Below are 27,924 nucleotides of genomic sequence, written 5' to 3'. Positions count from 1 at the left end.
ACTGATAAGAAATTTCAGTGATTGTATGTCTGAGTTGCATATTAGGGCTTAATTGCAAAAGTTAATAAATATGAGTTCTAAATGCTAAGGGATTAAATTGAAGTGCATAATTGAAGTAGAGGTCCTTAAATGGTAATTAGACCATTATATTTTCATGGAAAAAAATGGATAACATAGGTAGAAATAACTAAAAATTTTAACGATGGGCATTTTAGTGAAGTGTCAAATAAAAGAATCAAAAAGGGAAAAAGATGGAAAAAAATGTGCTCATCTTCTTCCTTAGGTCAAATTTCAAGGGTTCTCTATAGCTAGGGTTTGTTTCAAGCTTCCAAGCTCCATAGTAAGTGATTCCAAGCCCCGTTTTTAATGTTATTTACGTTTTTGGAGTCCTAGTAACTTGATTAAGCTTATTCTAGCAATAATTTAACCTAGGGTTTATATTTGGAAAAATACCTATAGGTGAAATGTGTTTATTTTGATGTTTTATGGTAGATTATGAAGCTTGAAATTGTGTTAAACAACTTTTGCTAAGTGATTTTAAGTGAAAACGAGTAAAACGACATAATCGGTAAAAATACCTAATGTTCATAAGTACATGTTAGAGTGAGAATTTGATGTTTCCATAGAAGGGAAAAATGATCAGCATGTCATAAAACGTAAGAAAATAGGATGGAATTTCATTTCCGAGCCTTGGGAAAAAAGTGTAAATATGTAAAAGTTTAAAGGCAAAAGTGTAATTTTGCCAAAGTTTGAGGAATGTTTTAATAAATGTGAGTATTAAATAAGCTAAATTTTTTATTATATATCAAAAAAGAATGAAATTCAGAGTTAGACCGGGGAAAGAAAAATATAGTGGACTAAATCGATATAGTTGATCGTATTTTGTTTCGACGTAAGTTTGCGGTAAATAAATGCAATATTCTATTATTTTATGTTAATGTTGTTAATTTCCAGCATGTGTATATTTATTTTATGAAATTATTCAAAGAAGACTCAAGCATGAATTGACGGAGAAGTAATTTTAGAAAGTCCCGATTGAACCTTAGGAATGTGTAGGATACAAATGTCATGACATTAGGGTTTAAGGATACCATGTAAGCCAATGCCAAGCATGACAATTGGTAATGTTTCTAAGGCAAGGATACCATGTAAGACCATGTCAAGACATGGCATTGATAAGTTACTATAAGGCAAAGGTCCCATGTAAGACCATGCCAAGGCATGGCATTGGTGAGTTCATAAGGCAAGGATACCATGTAAGACCATGTCGAGACATGGCAATGGTAAGTTTCAAAAGGATACGATGTAAGACTATGACAAGTCATGGCAATGGTAAGGTACCCGTGTATCCTTAATATTCCAAGTGGTTCAACGGGAAAATTTAAAGAGAATATCAAGGTAAGGTAAGGTAAGACGAGTTATACTAAAAAGGTAAGAGAAGTTCATGCTAGAAGAGCAAAGGTAAGTATATAATGTTCATGTATGCTTGATAAGGAAAAAGGTAAGTAAAATGTATTAATAAATTTGATTAAGTAAGTAAGTATTTAAGTAAGTGAGCAAGTGAAGAAGTTTAAAATATGTCTATGACAATTAATGAAGTTGCATTAAGTAGTATCATGCCAAGTAGTAAGATAATTCTTATGAATGTTGTTATTTATTTGCATGCAAACTTACTAATTTTAATGCTTATCCGCTTTATTTTCCTTCTTTTTATAGTTTTTTCAAGCTAACTCAGGGATCGTAAAGTACGTCGGAGGTCTGGGCACACTGTCACAAGGATTATTTTGGTATAGCTAGGCGTTTCATTTTGAGTATGGCATGTATAGCATCGTAGCCATTTTGTGTGTATGATCTTATGATATGGCTAATGAATGGTATGTAAATGCTTGATAATGATTAGCTATTGGAATGGCTAATCAAGGACATGTTTGGTGTTATGTATGCCTAAATGTTAGTTATTCCATGGAAATCATGAAAAAGGTGAAATTAGCTTTAAAACAGTATCGGATAGCAGTAATGATGTGAATTTGAAAAATCACTAAAAATATTAGAAATGGATTTAGATAGTGAATGAGATATATAATTAAATCTTATTGAATCTATTTTCATATGAAAGAAACAGAGTAAATAAAGGATTTGTATTTTATGAGATATTTAAATTTTGGTAAGACAGGGTCAGAGTGATTTCTGAATCCCCTATTCTGACTTTAGAAATTCACTAAAAATTGTAAAAAAATATTTAGGAGTTATACTTTATATTTATAGATTCTTTATTGAGTCTAATTTTAAGAAGAATAAGCTTCATGGTTATTTAAATTCTGTACAGGGAGAAAATTAATTCGTAGTGAACAGAGGTCAGAGCAGCCAAACACTAAAACAGGGGAAAGTTTAACTAATAACCTGTACTAATTGGCTATACCAAAAATTCTGAAAAAAATTAGTAAGAAGACATATGAGTCTAGTTACAGAGAAAATTTATGATTTAAATTTCGTGTTTCGTAACTCGAGTTATGATTTATTTAGTGTCTATGACGCAGATGGACAGTTTATTTATGAAAGATGAAATAAATTGTTTTGATTTGTTTAAGTGATCGGAAAATTTTTATTGATTCTGGTTTGTTCCCGAACCATTTCAATTTCATGTTATAGGGTCTCGAGGACCCTTTTAGGGACATATTGAATGAATGAAGCTAAATTAATTTTAAAAGCAATTTTTATGCCCTGAATTAGTAAGCTAAGTCCGATAACACCTCGTGCTCGACTCCAGCGATGGTCTCGGGTAAGGGGTGTTACAAATTTACCTACTCCTAATGTAAAAGTTATTAGTTAATGAAGTTAAAGTGCCAGTAGAGGTAGAGGCAATGTAAATGAACATATCTACAAATGTTATCCATCAAAATAAATTATACGGATCACTCATATATATTTAAAAAGAATTGTTCATGTTCGTTACAACAAACACAAGCTATGTAAAAATTAATGCGTCGATGACTTATTCGAGTAAGCCTTTTAGGCTTGTAACATTTTGAGGTTGAAGTTGGTACGGAATTAAAGAAAGTTCATCTCAGAACAGTTCAAGCACTATGAATAGTATAGCACACAAAATTGTTCCTAGTTCCTCTCAGATATGATCATTACATCTCACTGCCTTATTTATCCTTCTCTCATCTTCCTTATTTCTCCAACAATGTGGAAAAGGATGATTGATATTAGCTCATTTTTGCACACTATGATTTCAAGAATATTTTATGCTCCTTTATTTTTAATTTTTTGTTTTGAGCATATATATACTTTGTTTATTCTTTTCTTTCATAATGCTTTTGATTATCACTTTTATCTCTTTCAAATTTTCCTTTTCTTTTTAAGCATTATTTCTAGGAGGAATAACTTACCAGCTAATTCAATCCCTTTCCGCTAATAACTTCAGTACACTTTTTGAGAAACCTCCATAACGTTCCTACCAAACCCACAATGTCCATGGCCTGACGTCCATTCAATAGTGCGTTACAAAGTTTAAGGACTGTGAAGGGTTGGGTTTCGAACTCAATTTCGGCTCAAGGTGTAAAACACAGAGGCTCATTAAGAAGGGCAATGTAAGGCTCAAATTCGAGAACTAGGGATAATGTAATGTTTAAGGTTGGTCCTTTAGGGTTAAGGCTATAAAAACAATGGTTAAGGTCTTTCCCAAATTATCACCTAGCAACAATCTATTAAGCATGCATCTATTTAAACAAACAATTAGCAATTTGAATTATTTATCTACAAGGATCCATATATTCTATTTATCTTATGGTATATTTTATACATTTTCATTTCAGTTATTGCCTCAATACATTATACCTATTAACTAAGTAAACTAATTAATCTACAATTAAGAGCAAGAAATTATCTAGTATCATTAAAAAGTTACAAGTTTGGCAACTCTATATACGCATTTGATATGTACGACTACTAACTTATTACTTAATTACAGTCCAAGCACCATGCAATAACAAAAAATAAAAATGAAAGTAAGAAATTTTTTTGGATTTTTTTAAAATTTTAAAACAAGAACGAAATTTTTTTTGGAGTTTTTGAATTTTTTTTGAAAAATGCATAGAAATTAAAATAAACATAAAAACAAAAATAAATGCACATAAAAACTTATGTGCACCCCCACACTCAGAATACACATCATCCCCAATGTGTTTAAAAAAAAGGATATGATGTTACCGAAATTCCCTAGAATTGAGCATTAGACTATCTCGGACGTCCACTTCCTCGTTGAAACTCTATCTGTTGTGTAGTCTTTCAAGGTAATTCACTGCACATAAGAAAAATAAAGAAAGAAAAACAAAAAACATACCGAACACAAAATAAAAAATAAAAAAAATAGTCAGAAGTGTTTAATAGTTTACATGCCGCATAAAATTAAATAAAATTAAAATGCAAAAGCATGTAACTAAGCATTGGACGTGTCGTCCCCTAAATCAGTCACGTCGACTCTAGATATGTTTTTTCCTTTCGGAGTGGTCTTCTTCACTTTCATTCGTCGGAGAGGCATGCTCTGTTCTCTTGGATCTACACCCTTGGACATAGGACCTGTAGATATAGCATCGTCCTCCATAGTCTTATCTCGAGGCATTGTTTCACGACCCTCTAATGCCTCATCTTCCGCTGCCTCAACTTTCTTGTTTCCTTTTGTAGGCTCTACTTCCCTTTCGTTATCTTCACCCTCGGATGAGGCACTCGATTTGGTGGGCCATTGTATGGATCCTACCTCTTGCCTTACCATGAATGCAATCATAAATGACTTCATTGCCTCAAGCATCCAACTGCTGCAACGTATATCACATCTTAACCTGGATTGCCACCATGTAGGCTCACCCTTAGTTTCCTTCTCGACACTCATCCTTTTTGTAGATCGAGGTACTTCCCTTCTTTCGCTACCTAGTTGATTCCACTCCTAAATTTTCTTCCTATGAAGCTCTTGAAATTGTTGGAGCAAGAAATCTCCGATGATACTATGTGTTGGGCACTGAGTTTGCTCGGTGGATGCTATGCCAACACCAATCCTACGACAAAGGTTAGTGACTAAATGTGGGAAATAAATACTGACCTTACCACCTATGATGCAACGTTTTATTTGTCGATTCACCAAAGTACCTACACAAATTCCTTTTCGCTGCAAAATGAAATATAACAGGGCTGCTCTAAGCACATTTACATTGTTAGTATCTAATGCAAGGCAAAGACACATGCATATGAATTGCATCCATATTTTCGCAATGGGGAACATGATTGATTGATTAAATGAGAGAGGTTGCCTCGAGGAAGATTTGCACTTCCATTTGCCTCTAGCTTCCATAATGTAGTTTAGAATGGCATCCGTGTTTAAATTAGTAAAATCGAGGGACGAAAAATCATCCTTCTCGTAAAATGGAACGCTATAGTATTCGCAGATGGCGGTAGGGGAAATATTAATATGTTAACATCTGACATATACCCTATTATGTGTAATAATTTTTAAATTGGATTATAATTTCAGTACTACGGGTATAACGGCAAGTTGCTTGGGAAGCAAGCAAAAGTTATCCTATCAGTGAAAACGAACATCATCTCAGATTTCATCGCTAAAAGATAAAGCCGAACCTAAACCATGTTCAAGGATGAACATACGTCCCTGAATGGTTTGATAGAATTCTACAGGCTCCTTTTAGGCAAATTTGACTCCATTGAATTCCGGCATTGGAACCGAGGCAATTTGGGAACAAAATTGTTTTTTCATTCTCGAGGGCATTCTTATAGTTTTCTCAATGAAAAGTAATAAAAATTAATTAATTACCCAATCACAAGCATACTTATTCAACTCTTAACTCTGAGCATATCAAAACCTTCTCTTAACCATACTTATTATAGAACTAAAAGACTTATTACTTATTATAGAACTAAAAGACTTATTCATATCTTACCATAAATACAAACATTCAAATCTTACCAAACTTTCTTGAAAAATCACGCCATGCAAGTTTTATACAAAAATCTTATGTGTACTGTCCCTGCGGGCTTCACGAAAAATGCCATGTGTCTCTCTCTTATGGACTTATACAGAGTTTCATGTATTATGATCTACCATTCTGATTTACACATTATCAAAGGCTACACCATGAACACATTTACAGACATATCATATCATGCCATGGGCTTTAACCACATGGTCCTACACACATTCATGTATCATGTTTTTTCTTTCCAGTCTCATCCTACTGGAGCCTACACCATGAATGGTTCCAAGTCATACCAATTTGCAATGGGCCTCTATCTCATGGTTTTACACTTGTTTTCAATCAGTGATAAGCCAATCTAGTTAGCATTATTATTGCCCTACTAGAGGCTTCACAATAGAATGTTTCTCATTACTTACTTAACCAGATTTGAACATATTTATGACTGGCATTCTTTTCATATCACCACTATACCTGCATTCTTACCAATCAGTATTCTTCTCAATAGAATCTTACATAGATCATCTTAACACCTACCTCATCTTTATTATGATCATACATTTACTGTTTTCTATAGATTTCATTATCTTTTATATATAAATAATTCTACTTGAAAAGTTTACACAAGAGAGAGTCAGTGTAAAGACTCACTTAGTTCTCACCTACTGTAGTTCTAAGCTCTAGACTTAACATTCTTCTCAAACCAGTAGCAACCATTACTTAGAAACATAATTTCACTATTAAATCTCCAATACATACAATTTACTTGTCATATGAATTGCTAACAATTTCATGCAAAACCTTGCACTTACAATTTACTATTTAAATTCCACATGCAAACTTATTTATTCATAACTTAACATGTAGAGCTGAAACACTTACCCTGAGATGGAATAACCATTGATTGACCTTATAATATCAGATTCTAGTTTATTTTGGAAAAGATACAATCAAACTTAAGGAAGAAATCAGTGAATTCCATTTAAGGAAGAAGAAGAAAAGAAGAACCCCTTTCAAAACTCATCTCACACATATAAATATGACTCAATTTACTTAGTGCAGTTTAACAAGTGTCATACGTTTCATAATTTGCCTTCTTAATGGCCTATAGTCTCTGAGAGAATATAAACAAGTTCATTGCATTCACAATTATCAAATTAGACTGAACAATTGTGTTCTAACCAGATTACTTATAATTTGGATAGCACAATATTCTAAACAAACCAAACGTACTATACTTTTTGGTGAATACTCATTCCATACTTACTCTTTATCAATTATCACAAAATTTTCCTTAATATAACAGATTATCATGAAATCAAATCCTTTAATATAACAGATTATCATGAAATCAAATCCTTTCTTTCTTATGTGGCCGATATTGTAACAGCCCAATTTCAGTGAAATCGGAATAGTAGTTTCGAGACCACAAATTCGAGTCTAAAAAATGAAATTATTTAAATTTCATAAAATGATAGGTATTATGATAGGAATATTGCATGAAAATTTTTATCGAAAAATTTTATCAATTATGTGTCTAATTGCAACAAGGACTAAATTGAATAAAATGTCAAAGTTGAATTCTAGTAGTTATAAGGATTAAATATCTATATAATTAAAATGAGAAGTCCTTATATGGAAATTAGACCATTGATGAAAAACATGTAGATATTTTTAATGAGTCATCCATGGAAAAATTGAAAAGGTTAAGGACTAAATTAGAAATTGAATTAAATAAAGTATGATAAATGATTAAATAGAATTAAATCCATTTTATATCATCTTCTTCTTCATAAAATACATGGAAACCCTAGGAGAGAGAAAAAAATTCTCAAGCTTGATTTGGTAAGTTCTATGTCTCGTTTTTAATGATTTTTATATTTTTGAGATCGGGAAAGCTTAATTTCTTTATTTGGGTGATTAAATTGAAAGAAAATCAAAGTTTAGAAAATTACCCATGGATGGATATGCTGTAAATTGAAAGTTTCTGATAGAAAATGAAAGATTATTGATAGATAAATCACTTTTACAAGGTTGTTTTTGGTGAAAACAAGTGTAGGGACTAGATTGCAAAGTAGTGAAATTCTTGGAAAAATTATAAAAATTATGAAATACATGTGCTGTAAAAGTTATATTGAAATTTTGAATAAGCTTGGAATAAGGAGTAAATTGCATGAATTTCAATTTCTGAGCCTAGAGATGAAATTGGAATTAATCAAAAGTTTAGGGGCAAAATGGTACTTTTGCCTAAAATGTGAAGTGGGCTTGATTGAATGTAAAAAAATCATAGAATTGATGATTAAATTTATTTATATAGATCCGGAAGTGTCGAACAAAGAAAAAGATCGAGGGAAAGAAAAAGTTTCAGATTAATAGATACGATCAATTGTCGAGGTAAGTTCGCATAACTAAATTAAGCATGTAAATATATTGAATTGATTGTTGAATATTGTGAATTATGATTTGTAATTTGTATGTACATGTAATAGATCAATCTTGATTTGTGATTTACATGTAAATGATGAAATATTACATGAATCCATGTGAACATTGATTTCCGATTGGACAGGTGATTTCCGTGTATATGAGATCCTGCATATGTTGCAGTAAATGTTGTTCTGAAAGGGATAATCTTTTGATCTCAATATGAAAAGGAATGTAACCTGAAAGGGAGATACATGAAAAGGATTTATGTACCCAAATGGTACAACTTGAAAAGGTTATGTACACTTTGTGTGTACACTTGAAAAAGAAAGGTATACTTTGTGTATACCATATGAAAATGAAAGGTATACTTTGTGTATACCACTTGAAAAGGAAAGGTACACTATATGTGTAACATCCTGATTTTCGGGTTTTTCGCGATTCTTGATATTTTAATTAAATTTCTAAAATTTGGTATGTGATTATAGAATTCATAATTTGGGTATGTAAATGGGCCTATGGAAGGCCCATGAGTTGGCCAAAACCCGGTAGAATTTTTAAATTTTTGACTTAGGAGTTAGGGGTTCTGGCTAGGTGCCCTTATATTAAGTTGTGGGTAAAATGTATCACAAAAGAGCTTTGGTAAAGTGGCAGGGTGACGCCACTAAGCTCCTAAAAAGGTGGCGTGTGGAGCATAGAGGAAGACACAGGTTCGATTCCTGTGTTGGCAAATAAGAGTATTTATTTTATGTGCGGGAAGGGTAAGTGTTGAAACCTAAGTGGATTTCGTAAGAGGAGAGTTGGATCAAGTCAAATGCATAAATTAAGGAAGGATAAGGGAGAGATTTTAGGGATGTGATATGGAGATAGAGTTGGCGAATAAGGGAGATTGGAGAGGGATTTTCGGCAGAGGGTATTAGGTTAGTAATTTCGGTATTAGGGTCTTAGTTGTGCCGATTTCTTCTTTGGTGTGTAGCCTTTTCTCTCTTTTCTTTTCCAGCCGAATCTACCTCCCTCCAATTCATTTTTTCTTCCTTTTCTTCTTTCAAAACAGCCCACTATTTCCTCCATTCACCATTGTTTCTTTCCTTAATCTCGCTTTCTAGAAATACGAAAAAAAAGCCAAATCGGTGAAGATAGGGGTGCCGATTCTTTGTGACCAGCAACCTTTTCTTTTCTTTTCTATAGTTGGCGTTCGATTCTTTTACCTTTTAGGCATCCGGATTCAAGAGGAGAAAGACGTGGTAAGTGTTCAAACTCTAAACAATTCCTAGTGTAACTTTGGCCAAAAGTCAAACCCCAAATTTAGGAGATGGCGAATATGGGCATAGACTTTATGGGGTCTTCTTTTAATATTTTTGGTTTATTTATTGAAGGAGCAGCAAGGTGTAGTGTCGACTTGGAGTAGCTTGGATCACCGGAGTAGCTAGGCCTAGTCATCAATCGCGACAAAGGTAAGGTGCCTAAGGCCATTATGGAGGGTGGCCGAATGTGTAAGTGTTAATATTGGATAGTTCTTGATTTGGTTCAATTATTGCGAGCTGATCTATTTAACAACTGATGATAGGAGAAATCGTGTGGGAGATCTCGTCGAGGAATATCACAAATCAGGTGTGTAAACGAACCCTTTCATAGCTTAAAGCGATAAATGCCGAAAAGCCGAAATGCCGAAATTCTGGCATTTCGAGGACTCGTGAGCAAGCGAACGCTCATTAGTTAGTTAGATTCGTTGAGATGATGATCAGGAACATTGGAAATGGTAAGAACATGATTTTTGGCATTCACGGTAAGTTCGGCCTCGAGGGGCTGCAATAGGGCCCAACAGGCTTTCGGGCCCATTTGGGTAAAATTGGTAGAATATGAAAACTAGTTAAATTGCGACGAGACCGATAAAACCATTATGGAATATAGGCTAAATGGGCCTAGATGACGAAATTGGCTAAGTAGGGCCCATTAGGGGTTTTTGGCCCAATAACTCGATCTCGCTAAAAACGGGCCAGAATCACTGTTTGCACCCATGAATTGTTTATAAATGTTAATGAACATGGAAACCCTAATTTTTGGTAAAATTACAAGATTACCCTTATAATATGAAAATGACCATTATACCCCTAGGGTTTATATATGAACTTAATGCATGGGATTTTGATAAACATGATATGTATGATATGCACATGACATGTATGATATACACATGATATGTATGATATGCACATGAGATGTTCATAAATGCATTGGGTTGGGAATTTATATGGATGGAGGAAGTGCAAAAGGGCTTATGCCCTAGTTATTAAAGGGTTTATGCCCCAGTTATCAAAAGGGCTTTTGCCCCAGTTATTAAAAGAGGCTAGGCCTCCAGTTATATGGTAAAGCGACTATCTTTGCCAGTGGAGAGTTATGGCGGGGTGGGTCGAGTTAATCCCCACATGGTGTGTTGGTTGGTACGGGTGGAGAGTAGCGGATGGTGGGTTGAGTAGTCTCCCCAAATGGGTTGCATTCTTTCATTTGACATTACATGTGTTATAAAATGGGCCTATGGGCCATACCGATTTCTGAAAGGCTTGCCCAAGAATATGAAACTTGAAAAGGCTTGGCCGGTGTTATGAAATATGAAATATGAAAAGGGCTATGGCCCAAGATATGTTTGAGATTGGATTTGGGCTTAGACCCAACAGTGATTATTGTTTTGGGCTCGAAAGGGCTTGTTGCACATCGAGTTTCCAAACTCACCCTTTTCCTTAACCTTGCAGGTGAGCCTTGATGTGGGGACTTGGGCCGGAGGGGATTCAGAATGGCCACGATGATTGTCTTTGGACTTTTAAATAAGCGTTGGTTTTCTTTAAATTTCCATTAAATATTATTTATTATTATAGTTTTTTGGGGTTGTAATAAGGCCATTTTAACTTTTCTTTTATTTCTTTTCGGGATTATTTTAACTTTAATAACTTTAAACCTGGTTGATAATTATTCAAATGGGTTAGACTTAGGACGTGTTTTCAAAATGATACTTGTTTCCAAAAGAGTTCAACACCACGATTAATCGATTTATCAAAGTCGTTCACTTAAACAAATTTAAACTCGATATAACAAAGTGTGGCTATGGTTGTGGGCATGTCTAGGATTGGATCCAATCAAAGAGCTTGGTACTTAAGCAGCCTTCATGGCTCACCTCCTCTGCCTCGGATACCTACCTGGTGCCTAGCTTCCATACACTTTGTTAATTCAGCAAAATATATGGCTTTTAAAACACTAAAACGAAAGAAATCGGCACAACTAAGACCCTAATGCCGAAATTACTAACCTAATACCCCTCTGCCGAAAATCCCCTCTCCAATCTCCCTTATTCGGCCAACTCTATCTGCATATCACATCCCTAAAATCTCTCCCCTTATCCCTCCTTAATTTATGCATTTGACTTGATCCAACTCTCCTCTTACAGAATCCACTTAGGTTCCAACACTTACCCTTCCTGCACATAAAAATAAATACTCTTATTTGCCAACACAGGGAATCGAACCTAGGTCTTCCTCTATGCTCCACACGCCACCTTTTTAGGAGCTTAGTGGCGTCACCCTTGCCACTTTACCAAAGCTCTTTTTGTGATACATTTTACCCACAACTTAATATAAGGGCACCTAGCCGAACCCCTAACTCCTAAGTCCAAAATTTAAAAATTCTCTAGGGTTTGGCCAACTCATGGGCCTTCCATAGGCCCATTTACATACCTAAATTATGAATTCTATAATCACATACCAAATTTTAGAAATTTACTTAAAATATCAAGAATCGCGAAAAACCCGAAAATCAGGATGTTACAATATGTGTACACTTGAAAGGGTTATATGCACTTTGAGTGTACAAACTGAAAAGGGTATGTACACTTTGTGTGTACCACTTGAAAAAGGGAATGTGTACCTCGAGTGTACAACTAGAAAAGGAAAAGTCCATCGAAAATTCAAAAATTCAACAGAAATGTATTAACAAATGAAATAAGAAGAAATGACATGATGAGCTCATCTATGCATAATAATGTTTTTGTACTAACCAATTTTGGTTGAATGATTATGTATAGGTCATATTTGCTAGTTTGCTAAATTGATGGATAAATTGCTTTATGTGTGATTTACTTGTTATATATGAGTGGTAAGTGTAGTTTGGTTATATGAACTTACTAAGCATATAATGCTTACTAGGTTTATTTTTCCCTATTTTATAGTGCTTGAAGCTCGTGAAGGTTGGATCAGGTCAGAGTATCATCACACGATCAACTCCTTAACATTGGTATAAATGATAAACTCATTTTGATATAATGGCATGTATAGGCTAATGAGGCCAAATGATGATGTAATATGTTTGTTTACAACTTAGCCATTGGAATGGCTAGTAATATGTATTTTGTGGTACTGTGGTATGTTCATGTTCAACAAGATACAAATCACCTGTCATAAAACTTGATTTACAAACCAATGTAAAGGTAAGCTTTACAGTATGTTTAAAAGTTGGAAATGTTAGATTGAATGATGGAAATTGGTTGAAATGGGTGGTATATATTTATAAGTTTTCACGCAGGAAAATGGTTAAGCTTGGGTGAGAAATAGGGCTAGGAAATATCCTTATTTCATCTACATGGGTAAGACACCCGGGCGTGTGTCTAGACCGTGCGTGATACACGGACAGCCCATGGGCATGTGAAATGACCGTGTGTCCCCTGCATATTTAAATATGAAGTCAGGATAGTACACGGGCAGAAGACACGGTCGTGTGTCTTGGTCGTGTGAAGGACACGAGTTTCAAGCATGGTCGTGTGTCAAAACCGTGTAAAAATGGCCTAAAACTGGTGAAAATCAGTGTACCATACGGTCTAGCCACATGGGCGTGTGCCCAGGCCGTGTGCCCATTTGATACTTAAGAAATTGCAAGTCGGAATTCCACACGGGCTGGCCACACGGCCATGTCCCAGGCCACACGGGCTAGTGCCCCTATCTTCAAAGAAAAATTTTTAAAGTTGTCGGTTTAGTCCCGAACAATTTCCAAAGCATGTATTGGGCCCCATAAGCCCATATTATGGTCTTTAAGTTGAATATTTGAAAAGAATTGATTTGAAATGCATATTTATAACTCGTTTTTGTATAAATGTTAGTGTATAAATCTGATAATGCCTCGTAACCCTATTTCGGTGACGGATAAGGGTTAGGAGTGTTATATTTTTTGGTATCAGAGCTACAGTTTAGCCGATTCTTGGACTAACGTAGCAAGTGTGAATTTCGCAATACATGTCATTATATAATTGATGATAGTGTGATATCTCCTGACCATTTTAAATGTGTTTGTCATATAGTAAATGTCTTCCAACCTAGCAAGAGCAGAATCTGAGGAAGCTGAGAGTGCTTCTCAAGCTTTCGTACGATGAGCAATAAATGGTAGTAGTAGTAGAAGGTCCGAATCAGAAGGCCGAAGTGAATATGCTAAAGAGGCTTTCTTTGAAATGTTAGATAAATGGTTTCCTGAATATTTGAGAAGAAATTCAACTACTTTTCAATTACAACCTCCCCCACCAACTACTCAGACTGTTCTTGAGAGACCACCGGGTACTGAAACTGTTAGAATTGGTAAGGCTCCAGTAGATAAACTCAGAAAATATGGAGCTGAGGAATTTAGAGCTACAATAAAAAATGATTCGAAAAAGGCTGAATTCTAACTAGAAAATACTACCCGAGTGTTGGACGAATTATCATGTACTCTAGCTGAATACTTGAAATATGCTGTATCTTTATTAAAGGACACGGCTTATCACTGGTGGAAAACAGTAAGTTCAGTGGTTCCAAAAGAAAATATTACTTGGGAATTCTTTCAATCTAAGTTCAAAAAGAAATATATTAGTCAAAGATTCTTATATCAGAAAAGGAAAGAATTTCTAGAATTAAAGCAAGGGAACAGGTCCGTTGCGGCATATGAAAAGGAGTTTGTTCAATTAAGCCAATATGCTAGTGAATGGGTCCAAACAGAGATAGAAATGTGTAAATGTTTTGAGGAAGGATTAAATGAAAATATAAAATTACTGATTGGTATTTTGGAAATAAGAGAGTTTGCAGCACTTGTTGATCGTGTAAAGAAAGCTGAGGAGCTAAGTAAAGAAAAGAAGAAGGCAAACAGAAAAGCCCGATTCTCTGGGAAAAGACCTATTAGTAGGTCTCAATCATTTACTTCAAAGAAATCAAAGAGGTATCAAGAAGGATCTACTACTTTAGTTGGGTATTCCGATAAAGAGCGTGGTTTTCAACGCTTTAATCCCAAGTCTTCATAACCGTCAGTGACTAGTGTTGGAAGTGTGGGAAACGTGAAGGTAAAATGTAAACATTGTAACAAATTTCATCATAGGGAATGTCGAATGAAAACCGGTGCATGTTACAAATGTAGTTGATTTGATCATTTCTTGAAAGATTGTCCAGAAATAGTAGAAAGAGATGCTGAACAGACTTCAAAACTAGGTAGCACTGCTTCAAGGGGTTCACCACTTAGACACCCCGAAAATATTAGTGGTAGCCGAAGCGCTACAAAAGATTCAAATGCTAAATTTGAGGCCCGAGCTCCTGTAAGAACATCTGTCATACGAGCCCGAGAAGATGCTTCAGCGCCAGATATCATTACTGGTACTTTTTCTTTATTAGATACTGATATTATTACATTAATTGATCCTAGTTCCACACACTCTTATATATGCACAAATTTAATAGATGTTAAAAATTTACCTGTTGAATTCGCTAAATTTTTTGTGGAAGTTTCAAATCATTTGGGTCAATGTGTAAAGGTGGATAAAGTTTGAAAAAACTGTCCACTTATGGTAAAGGGTAAATGTTTCTTGGCTAATTTAATGCTACTGCCTTTTGATGAATTCGATGTGATATTAGGATTGGATTGGTTAACCCAACATGATGTAGTGGTTAATTGTACACAGAAGTATATTGTGTTGAAAAATCAAGACGGTGAGTTACTTCATGTTGAATCTGATAAGCTAGATGGATTATTTAATATGATTTCAGCAATAGCAGCACAGAAATGTATGAGGAAGGAGTATGATGCTTATCTTTCTTATGTGTAGGATACTAAGGTAACCGAGTCAAAGATTCAATTTGTGCCAGTCGTATGTGAGTTTCCAAACATGTTTCCGGAAGAATTGTCTGGCTTACCACCTGTCAGAGAAGTGGAATTCTCTATATATTTAATTCCAGGAACAACACCAATATTGATAGCATCTTATCAAATGGCTCCTACTGAATTAAAAGAGTTGAAGGAGCAGTTACGAGAATTAATTGACAGGGGTTTTGCTTGACCTAGTTTCTCACCATGGGGTGCTCCGGTGTTATTTGTAAAGAAGAAAGATGTATCTTTGAGGTTGTATATTGATTACCAACAACTCAACAAAGTCACTATAAAGAATAAATATCCACTACCTCGAATTGATGACTTATTCGATCAGTTGAAGGGAGCTACTGTATTTTTAAAGATTGATCTTCGTTCAGGTTATTACCAACTCTGGGTGAAGGATTCAAATGTTCTAAAAACAGGTTTCAGAACTAGATATGGTCATTACGAATTCTTAGTGATGCCATTTGGATTAACAAATGCACCAGTAGTGTTTATGGATTTAATGGACAGGATTTTCAAATCGTACCTAGACAGGTTTGTCATGGTATTTATAGATGATATTTTAGTTTATTCTCAAAGTGAAGATGAACATGTTGAACATTTGAGGATTGTGTTGAAAACTTTACGGGAAAAACAATTGTATGCAAAGTTTAGTAAATGTGAATTTTGGCTACGAGAAGTTTGCTTTCTTGGTCATATTGTATCTGTTGAAGGCATCAGGGTTGATCCAAACAAAATTTCAGCAATTATTAATTGGATTCCACCAAAAAACGTGTCAGAGGTTAGAAGTTTTCTGGGTCTAGCCGGATATTATCGAAGGTTTGTTAAAGGATTTTCAATGATTGCTTCTCTGATAACTCGTTTGTTGCAGAAATATGTAAAATTTGAGTGGAATGATAAATGTCAGCAGAGTTTTGATAGACTGAAGACTTTGTTGACTGAAGCACCTGTGTTGGGACAACCTGAATCGAGAAAGGAATTTGTAATTTATAGTGATGTATCTTTAAATGGTTTAGGTTGTATTTTGATGCAAGAAGGTAAAGTGGTTGCCTATGCTTCAAGACAACTTAAACCACATGAAAGAAATTACCCGATACATGATCTTAAGCTGGCAGCCATAGTGTTTGCATTGAAAATATGGTTGTATTATTTATATGGTGAAAAATGTCATATTTACACTGACCATAAAAGTCTGAAGTATTTAATGACACAGAAAGACTTGAATTTGAGGCAACGCAGTTGGCTCGAGTTAATAAAGGATTATGATTTGATTATTGACTATCATTCGGGAAAGTCTAATGTTGTGGCGGATGCACTGAGCAGGAAATATTTGTTTACTTTGAGAACAATGAACACCTGGTTATCTTTGTCAGATAATGGTTCGGTTGTAGCAGAATTGAAAGCTAGACCGACATTTATACAACAAATTTATGAAGCACAGAAGAGTGACAATGAGTTGCAAGTTAAACGGGAACAATGTCAAAAGAATTCTGATTCAGAGTTTCAAATTGGGTCTGATGATTGCTTGTTGTTCAAAAACAGAATATGTGTTCCGAAGAACTAGAACTAGTACAAAAGATTTTGTATGAAGCTCATAATGGTACAATGTCAGTTCATCCCGGTAGTAATAAAATGTATAATGATTTGAAAAAGATGTATTAGTGGCCGGGAATGAAAAGAGATATTTCTAAATTCGTAGCCAAATGTTTAATATATCAACAAGTGAAAGCTAAGCATCAAGTGCCTTCAGGGTTCTTACAGCCAATCAATATACCGGAGTGGAAATGGGAAATGATTACCATGGACTTTGTAACGGGATTGCCTATGTCACTAAGAAAGAAAGATGCCATTTGGGTAGTTATTGATAGGTTAACAAAACCGGCACATTTTATACCTGTACGTATGGACTTTTCATTGGATAAATTAGCCGAATTGTATGTCTCTGAAATTGTTAGATTGCATAGTGTACCGATTTCTATTGTATCTGATAGAGATCCTCGGTTTACATCTCGATTTTGGTATAAATTGTAAGAAGTACTGGGAACACAGTTGCATTTTAGTACTGCATTCCATCTTCAAACTGATGGTTAATCAGAACGGGTGATCCAGATCTTAGAAGGCATGTTACGGTGTTGTGTGCTTGAATTTGAAGGTAACTGGGAAAGTTATTTGCCTCTGATTGAATTTTCCTATAATAATAGCTACCAATCTAGTATTAAAATAGCACCGTATGAAGCTTTATATGGTCGGAAATGTAAAAAACCATTGTATTGGACAGAGCTCAGTGAAAAGAAGATTCACGACATTGATTTAATTCAAGAAACTAAAGAAAAGGTAAAGGTGATACAAGATAGCCTGAAAGTAGCTTCAGACAGACAAAAGTCTTATGCTGATCTTAAAAGAAAGGAAATTGAGTTTAAGATTGATGATAAGGTATTCTTGAAAGTGTCACCCTGGAAGAAAGTTCTCTGTTTTGGCCGTAAAGGGAAATTAAGTCCTTGGTTTATTGGACCATATGAGATCATTGAAAGAATTGGACTGGTAGCTTATCGATTAGCATTACCGCTAGAACTTGAAAGAATTCACAATGTTTTTCATATGGCAATGTTAGGACGGTATCGATCGGATCCATCACATGTTATCTCTCTAATAGAAGTAGAAATTTAGCCCAACATGAAGTATAGTGAGGAACCAATTAAGATCTTAGCACGGGAAACAAAAGAATTAAGAAATAAAAAGATAGCACTGGTAAATATTCTTGGCAGAAACATGGAATTGAAGAAGCTACTTGGGAACCTGAAGATATCATAAAAAGGCAGTACCCAAATCTCTTCACTGGTAAGATTTTCGAGGATGAAAATCCTTAACGGGGGAGAGTTGTAACAGGCCAATTTCAGTGAAATCGAAATAGTGGTTTCGGGACCACAAATTCGAGTTTGAAAAATGAAATTATTTAAATTTCATAAAATGATAGGTATTATGAAAAGAATACTGCATGAAAATTTTTATCGAAAAATTTTATCAATTATATGTCTAATTGCAAAAAGGACTAAATTGAATAAAATGTCAAAGTTGAATTCTATTAGTTATAAGGATTAAATAGCTATAAAATCAAAAATGAGAAGTCCTTATATGGAAATTAGACCATTGATGAAAAACATGTAGATATTTTTAATGAGTCATCCATGGAAAAATTGAAAAAGGTTAAGGACTAAATTGGAAATTGAATTAAATAAAGTATGATAAATGATTAAATAGAATTAAATCCATTTTATATCACCTTCTTCTTCATAAAATACATGGAAACCCTAGGAAAGAGAAACGAAATTTCTCAAGCTTGGTTTGGTAAGTTCTATGTCCTGTTTTTAAAGATTTTTATATTTTTGAGATCGGGAAAGCTTAATTTCTTTATTTGGGTGATTAAATTGAAAGAAAATCAAAGTTTATAAAATTACCCATGGATGAATATGCTGTAAATTGAAAGTTTTTGATAGAAAATGAAAGATTGTTGATAGATAAATCACTTTTACAATGTGATTTTTAGTGAAAACAAGTGTAGGGACTAAATTGTAAAGTAGTGAAATTCTTGGAAAAATTCTAAAAATTATGAAATACATGTGCTGTAAAAGTTATATTGAAAGTTTGAATAAGCTTGGAATAAGGATTAAATTGCATGAATTTCAATTTCCGAGCCTAGAGACGAAATTGGAATTAATCAAAAGTTTAGGGCAAAATGGTACTTTTTCCTAAAATGTGAAGTGGGCTTGATTGAATGTAAAAAAAAAATCATAGAATTGATGATTGAATTTATTTATATAGATTTGGAAGTGTCAAACAAAGAAAAAGATCAAGGGAAAGAAAAAGTTTCAGATTAGTAGATACAATCAATTATCGAGGTAAGTTCGTATAACTAAATTAAGCATGTAAATGTGTTGAATTGATTGTTGAATATTGTGCATTATGATTTTTAATTAGTATGTACATGTAATAGATCAATCTTGATTTGTGATTTACATGTAAATGATGAAATATTACATGAATTCGTTTAATATTAATTTGCGACTGGACAGGTGATTACCGTGTATATGAGATCCTGCATATGTTATAGTAAAGGTTGTTCCAAAAGAGATAATATTTTGATCTCATTATGAAAGGAATGTAACCCGAAAGGCTGATACTTGAAAAGGATTTATGTACCCAAATGGTACAACTTGAAAAGGTTATGTACACTTTGTGTGTACACTTGAAAAGGAAAGGTATACTTTGTGTATACCATATGAAAAGGAAAGGTATACTTTGTGTATACCACTTGAAAAGGAAAGGTACACTATATGTGTACACTTGAAAATGTTATATGCACTTTGAGTGTACAAATTGAAAAGGGTATGTACACTTCGTGTGTACCACTTGAAAAGGGAATGTACACCTCGAGTGTACAACTAGAAAAGGAAAAGTCCATCGGAAATTCAAAAATTCAACAGAAATGTATTAACAAGTGAAATAAGAAGAAATGACATGATGAGCTCATCTATACATAATATTGTTTTTGTACTAACCAATTTTGGTTGAATGATTGTGTATAGGTCATATTTTCTAGTTTGCTAAATTGATGGATAAATTGTTTTATGTGTGATTTATTTGTTATATATGAGTGGTAAGTGTAGTTTGGTTATATGAACTTACTAAGCATATAATGCTTACTAGGTTTATTTTTCCCTGTTTTATAGTGCTCAAAACTCGTGAAGGTTGGATCAGGTCGGAATATCATCACATTATCAACTCCTTAATATTAGTATAAATGATAAACTCATTTTTATACAATGGCATGTATAGGCTAATGAGGCCAAATGATGATGTAATATGTTTGTTTACAACTTAGCCATTGGAATAGTTAGTAATATGTATTTTGTGGTAATGTGGTATGTTCATTTTCAACAATATATAAATCATCTGTCATAAAACTTGATTTACAAACCAATGTAAATGTAAGCTTTAAAGTATGTTTAAAAGTTGGAAATGTTAGATTGAATGATGGAAATTTGTTGAAATTGATGGTATATATTTATAAGTTTTCATGCAGGAAAATAGTTAAGCTTAGGTGAGAAATAGGGCTAGGAAATGGCCTTATTTCATCCACACGGGCGTGTGTCTAGACCGTGCGTGACACACGGACAGCCTACAGGCGTGTGAAATGACCATGTGTCCCCTGCATCTTTAAATATGAAGTCAGGATAGTACACGGGCAGAAGACACGGCCGTGTGTCTTGGTCGTGTGAAGGACACGGGTTTCAAGCATGGTCGTGTGTCAAAACCGTGTAAAAATGGCTTAAAAATGGTGAAAAATCAGTGTACTACACGGCCAAGCCACATGGGCGTGTGCCCAGGCCGTGTGCCCCTTTGATACTTAAGAAATTGCAAGTCAGAATTCCACACGGGCTGGCCACACGGCCATGGGATCCCCACTGGTTGGCCACACGGCCATGTCTCAGGCCACACGGGCGTGTGCCCCTATCTTCAAAGATAAATTTTCAAAGTTGTCGGTTTAGTCCCGAACCATTTCCAAAGCATGTATTGGGCCCCATAGGCCTATATTAGGGACTTTAAGTTGAATATTTGAAAAGAATTGATTTGAAATCCATATTTATAACTCGGTTTTGTATAAATGTTAGTGTATAAATTCGATAATGCCTCGTAACCCTATTCCGGTGACCGATACAGGTTAGGGGTGTTACAGATATTGAACGCCAACACGCATACGCCAATACAATCACTTTGGCGGATAACATTTCACCAGACAAACTGTTTACTATGATCTGCCAAAACTTTAGACTCGCCAGACTTGGGTGTTACAACTTTCCTCCCCTTAACAAAATTTCCTCCTTAACATTTTAAAGTTGAAAGACTCTGAATACCTAATTGAAATCATTTGTTTGCTCCAAACACGTGATAATGTTTACGCAATTTTTCCTACTTACCTATCAAAAGTTTTCCGTCTATTGTCCCACTTCTTTGAAACCTTAATAAGAAATTTCCACCAGTCTGCTTTTTTAGACAAAATAGGAATTTTGGCGGTTAATCACCTAGATTCGAACATTACACTCTTACACTTTTGACAGATGTCAAACTCGCATTAGAGAACCCGAAAAGTTTTCACGAAATAAACTTTTTACACACGTTTGTTTCTATAAAACAGAGACTCAAACATTTTCTTAACACTTTCACTAAACCATTCAAAATCCCTAACCTCTTTCTGCTCAATCCTTCAGTTTCTATCGTCTTTAATCTCATATTTCTTAAAAGTAATTTGATCTTCTCTTCACTTCTTTTCTTTTTCCCAATTACATTTAGTGATGTCTAAAACAAATACTCGAAGTAGAGGTTGAAGCCAAAATAGTTGAATCATCACTCCCAAGATTCCCTTCTCTCTCGATCCCCAAGGTCCTGATGATACTCCCCCATGCGTATCAACTCCCTCATATGAATGTAGTACCACCTAAGAGGAAATTCATAAGTATTTAGGGTCTCGAGGCATTAGACACCCAAATTTTTCTTGTGATTTCAGACGACAATACCCAAGGTTTTATCTTTCCTTTGATTTTACCAAAGGCTAGCTTCTACTTACCACTACACCCATTCTTTTGCTCGGTATTAACTGAGTATGGCATTGCACCAGGACAACTATCAGCCTTGTCCTGGTGGACTTTGGTAGCCTATTTTATTGACTGTTGCATGGGTAATAAACCACCACTCCTGGGAGTTTTTTTAGAAATTTTATCAGTTAAAAGTCATAAGACAAGGGGTTGGTGTTGGAAATGCCTATTTGTACGCCAAGGTTATGAGCCATTTATCAAAACATTATTTCCAACCTGCACTTAAAGAATGACAAGTTCATAAGAGTTATCTGCAAACTTGGAAGTGGTTTTGTTTTTCCTACATGTTAGTCTCTTACTCGGGAATCCATTTGTGCCTATTGTCAACCTATTGATTCTAAAGTTGCTAAGAAACAATTTAAACATCCGATGAGAAGGCGTACCCTTGAATTGTGGAGTTAGTTACAGTTAGGAATGTTTTCCAGAATTGTTTACTGAATCAAAGCCCAAATGGTCGTCAGGATATTGACCCCATCAGTTGGTTAGATAACTATAATGTGGCTTAAGCACTGGAGGCCTAGCTATTTAATGGCACCAGTAACCTAGCACAAGTCTTGACCAGACGTGCAAGAGAACCTCATTTTTATTTCTATGAAGTTTGTGGGATTTGATCTTACAACTAGATTATCACTCTTGGTATTCCTCATTTTTTTTCTTCTTCTTCAAGTGAGGCTAATACTCACATTGATGATGTAGGATCATTTTCAAAATCTCATACCACGCCGAACCAAGCATCTGATATGGACATCACTGCTTTATAAAATGAAGCTCACACTAAGGAAAGAGTTACCTCTGCCCCCTCAAAGAAACCAACAATAAAGAAATATCAGAAAAGACCCAAGTAAGAGTGTGTAATATATGGTTAAGTTGATTAAATTGAATAAATCAAATTAAATAAACCCAAAATTTTTATTTAATTCAATTAATTATTTTGATTTAAATGATTAGTTTATTCAATTTCAATTTTAAAAATTTAAATCAAAATGTCGATTGAGTCTTAGTTCAATTGATATAGATATTGTTGCCAATGCCGGAAGACGTAGGTTTGAGTGCGTTGAAACGCATTATCCTCCTATTTATGGATTGAGGAGGAACTATGGGTAATTCTAAATATTATCTAAATAAAACATATATGATTAGAACTTATAATAAAATTGTTAAAAAATTTTAACCAAAATAATTGAGTAAATCAATTTTTAAAGATTAAAATATAATTTTATAAATATACTCAACCTAATATAAATCCAACTCAAGTACCCAATCCAAATATAAAAAATCAAACCCAAGTCCAATTTAACCATTATACCAGAGGTGAGCATGGGTCGGACCACCCGGCCCGAGCTGAAGGTTAGCCCGAAATGTGGGAGGATTTAGGCAAAAATATAGGCCCAAAAAATAGGTTTCAACAAAAAAAAAGGCCCGTTTAAAAAATGGGTCAGCCTCAGGTAAGGCATTTTTGGCCCAGGCCCAATCAGGCCAGAATTCACTAGAGGACAAAAAAAATCTAATTTTTTTAATATTATTTTCTTGTTATTTTCGCCCTATTTTGCTACCATTTTACTATTATATTGCTACTATTTTGTTATTATTGTTTGGATATTGTATAAAACTTATTTTATTGTTAATTTTATTATTATTTTAAAGACATTTGTTAATTTTGTTATTATTTTGGAGACATTTGCTTGTTAAGTTGCATCTATATTAGTGTTATTTAAGTATATATATTTTTTAAAATTTATTTTCAATTTGTTTGATGTTTTAGTATTTTTGATGTAATATATATATTTTAAAATTATATAAAAATAATATAAAATTAATATGGTCAGATCGAATCAGGCACGAGTTTTAATATTTTTATCCAAATTAAATTTAAATAAAATTTTAAACTAATTTTTCAAATCGATCCGAGCCTAACAAACGAGCCTAAATTTTTAGTCCAACCAGCCCATGCTCACCTTCACATTATACTTCTAATTTAATAATTAATTTAATTATAATTTTAAAGGTAATTTAAAAAGGCCTTCCCTTCATTTCTCCCTAAAACTAAGAGTAATACCAGCCGGTAGGCACCACACCAGCCCCTCCCCGACGTTCACCCACTACCGGAGGGCCTCCGACGTCCACCAGGTCATTCGCCCGCCACCCACTCGCCGACGGTACGAAGATAACTTTATTCCTTTGTTCTTTTCCTTTTTTATTTATTTATTTGTTCCTTTCTTTGGTTTATTCTTCAAGTGAGTCCTTTGTGAAGACCAGTTTGTACTTTTAGTATTTTTTGGTGTCTTTCAGCCATTTTTTGGTGTATTTCTTTTTGCTGTTTTTGTTTTTTTTTTTATCTGTTTGGACTGTTTGTATTAAGCCAAGTAAATAAATAGCAAACGCCGACAAATTGAACCGAATCGATCAAATTCGGTTCGGTAATTTTGATTATCTCCTAGATTTGGAGTTAATGGAGTTGATCACTCCTGTTTTATTATCGTAATTCGATTTTAATAACTTTCTTTATATATTTTTATTATCGTAATTTTGAGTCAATGGAGTTGACCACTCCTATTTTATTATAGTTATCAGTAAAATGTTAAAATTTTAATTTTTAACTCTCTTTATATATTTTTAGAATTTTTTAAAATTTTTAAAATTTTTAAGAAATATGAATTTTGGAGTTTTTATAAATATTTTGAATTTTAAAATTATTTTAAATTTTTAAGAATTATTTTGAATTTTTAAAATTATTTTGAATTTTTTTTATAATTTTTGTTGAGAATGAGATCAATTTGCTCAATTCTAAATTTTGAGATATTCAAATTATAAAATCGTACTTATTCGAGTTGACACAAATAATTAGAATAATTTGATTCGATTTGGTCACCGCTAACCCAAAGTCATCTTACTTAGAGAAAATTAACAGCGTCCTAAATTCTGGGTTTCCCTTGTTCCATCATATCTTCATGCTTGTTACTTCTTGTAGGTGAAGTAGTGTTCTTCTGCTTGTTTTGCTTTGAAAATTTTTGGATCTGTTGATTTTTCCCAATTTATACGCTCTTCTGCTTAGCCTCATATATACATATGTACATATCAAATAAGGTTGAGAGGTTCAGTCTTCTTACCATAACTAGGGTTTTTTTCCTTTCTTCCTTTTTTGGCCATTTTTTCTAAGTTTAGGCAAAGGAGAGATTTATTGATGGTTAAAGGTGAGACAAAGGGGTGGAGCTTTGTACGAAATCCAAAATGCTTTTTTAAAATTATATAATTCGTGGGAAATTAAAAAAAACTCGAAAACGCTCTCACGGCTCTGCTTAACTGATTTGAGTGCTCTTTTAGATGATTTATGGATGAATTTCTGATGATTGCTTATTATCTTTGCTAAACATGGGTGTTTGGTTCATGGTTGGATAGTGGGACTTTCGATTTTATATATACTTTGGGGATTATTTGATGATTTCATGTGGTTTTGTCTATTAATTTTATTCAATTAAAGCCACTTTAAAATCTGTTTTAGTTCTTGATTAATTTCATGAGCTGCATTTATTAATGTATCTGTAAGTGTGTTGTTAAATATGTATTTGTAAATTTGCAGAATCAAGCATAATTTTCTGAAGGTTTTTTTCCCCTTTTTTGTAGCCTGTTGTATTATGGATCCAGAAGCTGCACAAACTGCCCGAGAATCTCTAGATCTGGCATTTCACATGTCAAATATTCTCGATACAGGTCTTGATCGGCATACTCTTTCGGTCCTTATTGCTCTCTGTGATTTAGGTTTAAACCCTGAGGCTTTGGCTGCTGTTGTCAAGGAACTTCAAAGAGAACCTCCACCATCAACCCCGTTGTCATCTTCTTCATCACAAGTACCTTAACTTCGGAGTTCAGTATTTTCTAGTAAACTTTCGAGTAATGCCTTTGAGTTTTAATTTGTTTTGATTGGTGTCTTTCAGTAGAAACTTTCTTAGGTTTTCTCATCTCGAACACGATTGTGCTTAGTGTTCACCTTGTGCTTAGTCTCTGTATCTAATTCGATCTTACATACTATGTTTGATCAATTATATATTCACTCTGGTGAACTGTCTTTTCTTCTTTATCTTGGAGCTTTTGTTGCCGGATGTTGTATTTGGTGTGGGATTTCATAGAATTGGCTGCAATAGTGTATTTTAATTAAAGGAATGTTTAAATTCACGTCCCATACTCTGTTTGCTGAGCATATCTGGGTTATTTAATTTTTAGTATTTTCTAACTGCTGACATGCTATTGATGGAGGAAGGAGAGGACCTATGTAGAAAGAAAATAATTACCGATCTATATAGCTCACTGAAAACTTTATGAGATATTTTGGTTATTTTTAGCTTTCATTTTTGCATTTTTGAGATAATTTTCTCCAGTTTTCATCATTGGTGTCACTAAAAATTATCTTCACTGTCATAGTCTACAATTTGAGTGTCTTTAGTTCTTCTCTTCTTCCAGGGAAAATTTGTTCAGTGTCTATTCTTTACAATAATATTCCACTTATTATATAAAAGCAGTGGTGGTTAATTTCATTGGAAATGTATAACTCTTTAACAATAAGTCTTAAATCATTACACTAAGGGAATATTGGTACTCTAATCACAAGTTATGCAAAATAGCTTTTGTGTTTATCTGCTATTTGAGTTAAAGAGTCTTTTATTCTCTGTTACTTGTGTACTTAATTTTATCTACCTTTTCCTTTCAATTTTAATTGCTTGTTGATGATGTTCAAGAGGCTAGTATTGGCTAATGAAGTTTCCAAAGTCCTTATTGCATGCAAGGTAGCAAAAATTTAAAAGCAATTGGCTTTGCATGTCAGTTAGGGGGAAAATGACCAAAAAACAACTGGGAAAACACAAAGAATGACTTGAAAAATCATAGGGTATTGATCTCTTTTGCTTTCGTTTGATGGGAATAAGCTTTGCTGGTTCTTATGCCATTTAGAAGTTGAATAACTGACTAGAAAAAGGAACAGAGTTTAGCTGCTTCAACATGCATGCGTACACGGACAGAGACACAGACACAGACACATGCACTTGCCTATGCATACATACATTTACAGAATTTGCCAATAAGGGCTCAGTAGCTTTTGTTTTTTTGGTATATGCTTTCCATTATGTTATCATTGCTTAAGCACTTAAAGCTTTTGTGTGTGTGTGTGTGTGTGTGTTCTATTTGTTCTTGTGTTTATTTTCAATTTTAACTGCTTGTTGATGATGATACAATCACATTTTAGGTAAATCCATGTACTTGAAGGTTCAAATGGATGAACAAAATTACCTATTTGTGTTGTATTGTTATTGTTTTCTTGCAGCTAAGGGCATAATGTATTCCCTTTGAACTAACAAAATAAAGTTTATATTTACATTATAATATTGCAATACTTCTCCTTCAACTTGAACAAACAAACTAATATAATGTATGAAAATACAGTAACTTGGCATCATATGTTGAGCTATAATGAAAATAAAGTCTTATGTATAAACTATTTGTTTATTTTATTTTCAATCAGATCCGTTTCAGTTTGCATTTGAGTTTGTTTTATATAATAAAATAGTTTTAAAAAAAAAACTTAATTTAGGCTGGGCCGGGGTCAAGGTTAGCATTTATAATTTGAATTGGGTTTGAAAAAATTTTAGACCCATTTTTTTGGACTAGGTTTGAGCTTATCAAGTGAGTCTAAAATTCTGTTCTGGCTCAGTCCACGATCACCTCTATTGATT

At 33.9% G+C, this 27,924-nt stretch overlaps 1 protein-coding gene across 4 annotated transcripts; it reads left to right on the top strand.

Annotated features, from left to right (window-relative positions):
• The first annotated feature begins 24,205 nt into the window (after positions 1 to 24,205).
• Positions 24,206 to 26,381, top strand: LOC108469965 (mitotic-spindle organizing protein 1A-like). Of its 4 annotated transcripts, none has more exons than XM_017771121.2 (2): positions 24,206 to 24,360; positions 25,826 to 26,381. In XM_017771121.2, exon 2 carries the CDS (start codon positions 25,837 to 25,839, stop codon positions 26,056 to 26,058), a length of 222 nt encoding a protein of 73 aa, XP_017626610.1. In that variant the 5' UTR covers positions 24,206 to 24,360; positions 25,826 to 25,836; the 3' UTR covers positions 26,059 to 26,381. The 4 variants fall into 4 exon arrangements, with proteins under 4 accessions (XP_017626610.1, XP_017626595.1, XP_017626617.1 ...); XM_017771106.2 differs by lacking the exon at positions 24,206 to 24,360 and adding an exon at positions 25,021 to 25,168; XM_017771128.2 differs by lacking the exon at positions 24,206 to 24,360 and adding an exon at positions 25,024 to 25,172.
• The last annotated feature ends 1,543 nt before the right edge of the window (positions 26,382 to 27,924 follow it).

The sequence above is a fragment of the Gossypium arboreum genome, chromosome 7 (assembly GCF_025698485.1).
Source record: "Gossypium arboreum isolate Shixiya-1 chromosome 7, ASM2569848v2, whole genome shotgun sequence".
NCBI classification, from domain to species: domain Eukaryota; kingdom Viridiplantae; phylum Streptophyta; class Magnoliopsida; order Malvales; family Malvaceae; genus Gossypium; species Gossypium arboreum.
Note: the sequence above shows the minus strand (reverse complement) of the source record. Positions and strands in the feature narration are given on the sequence as shown.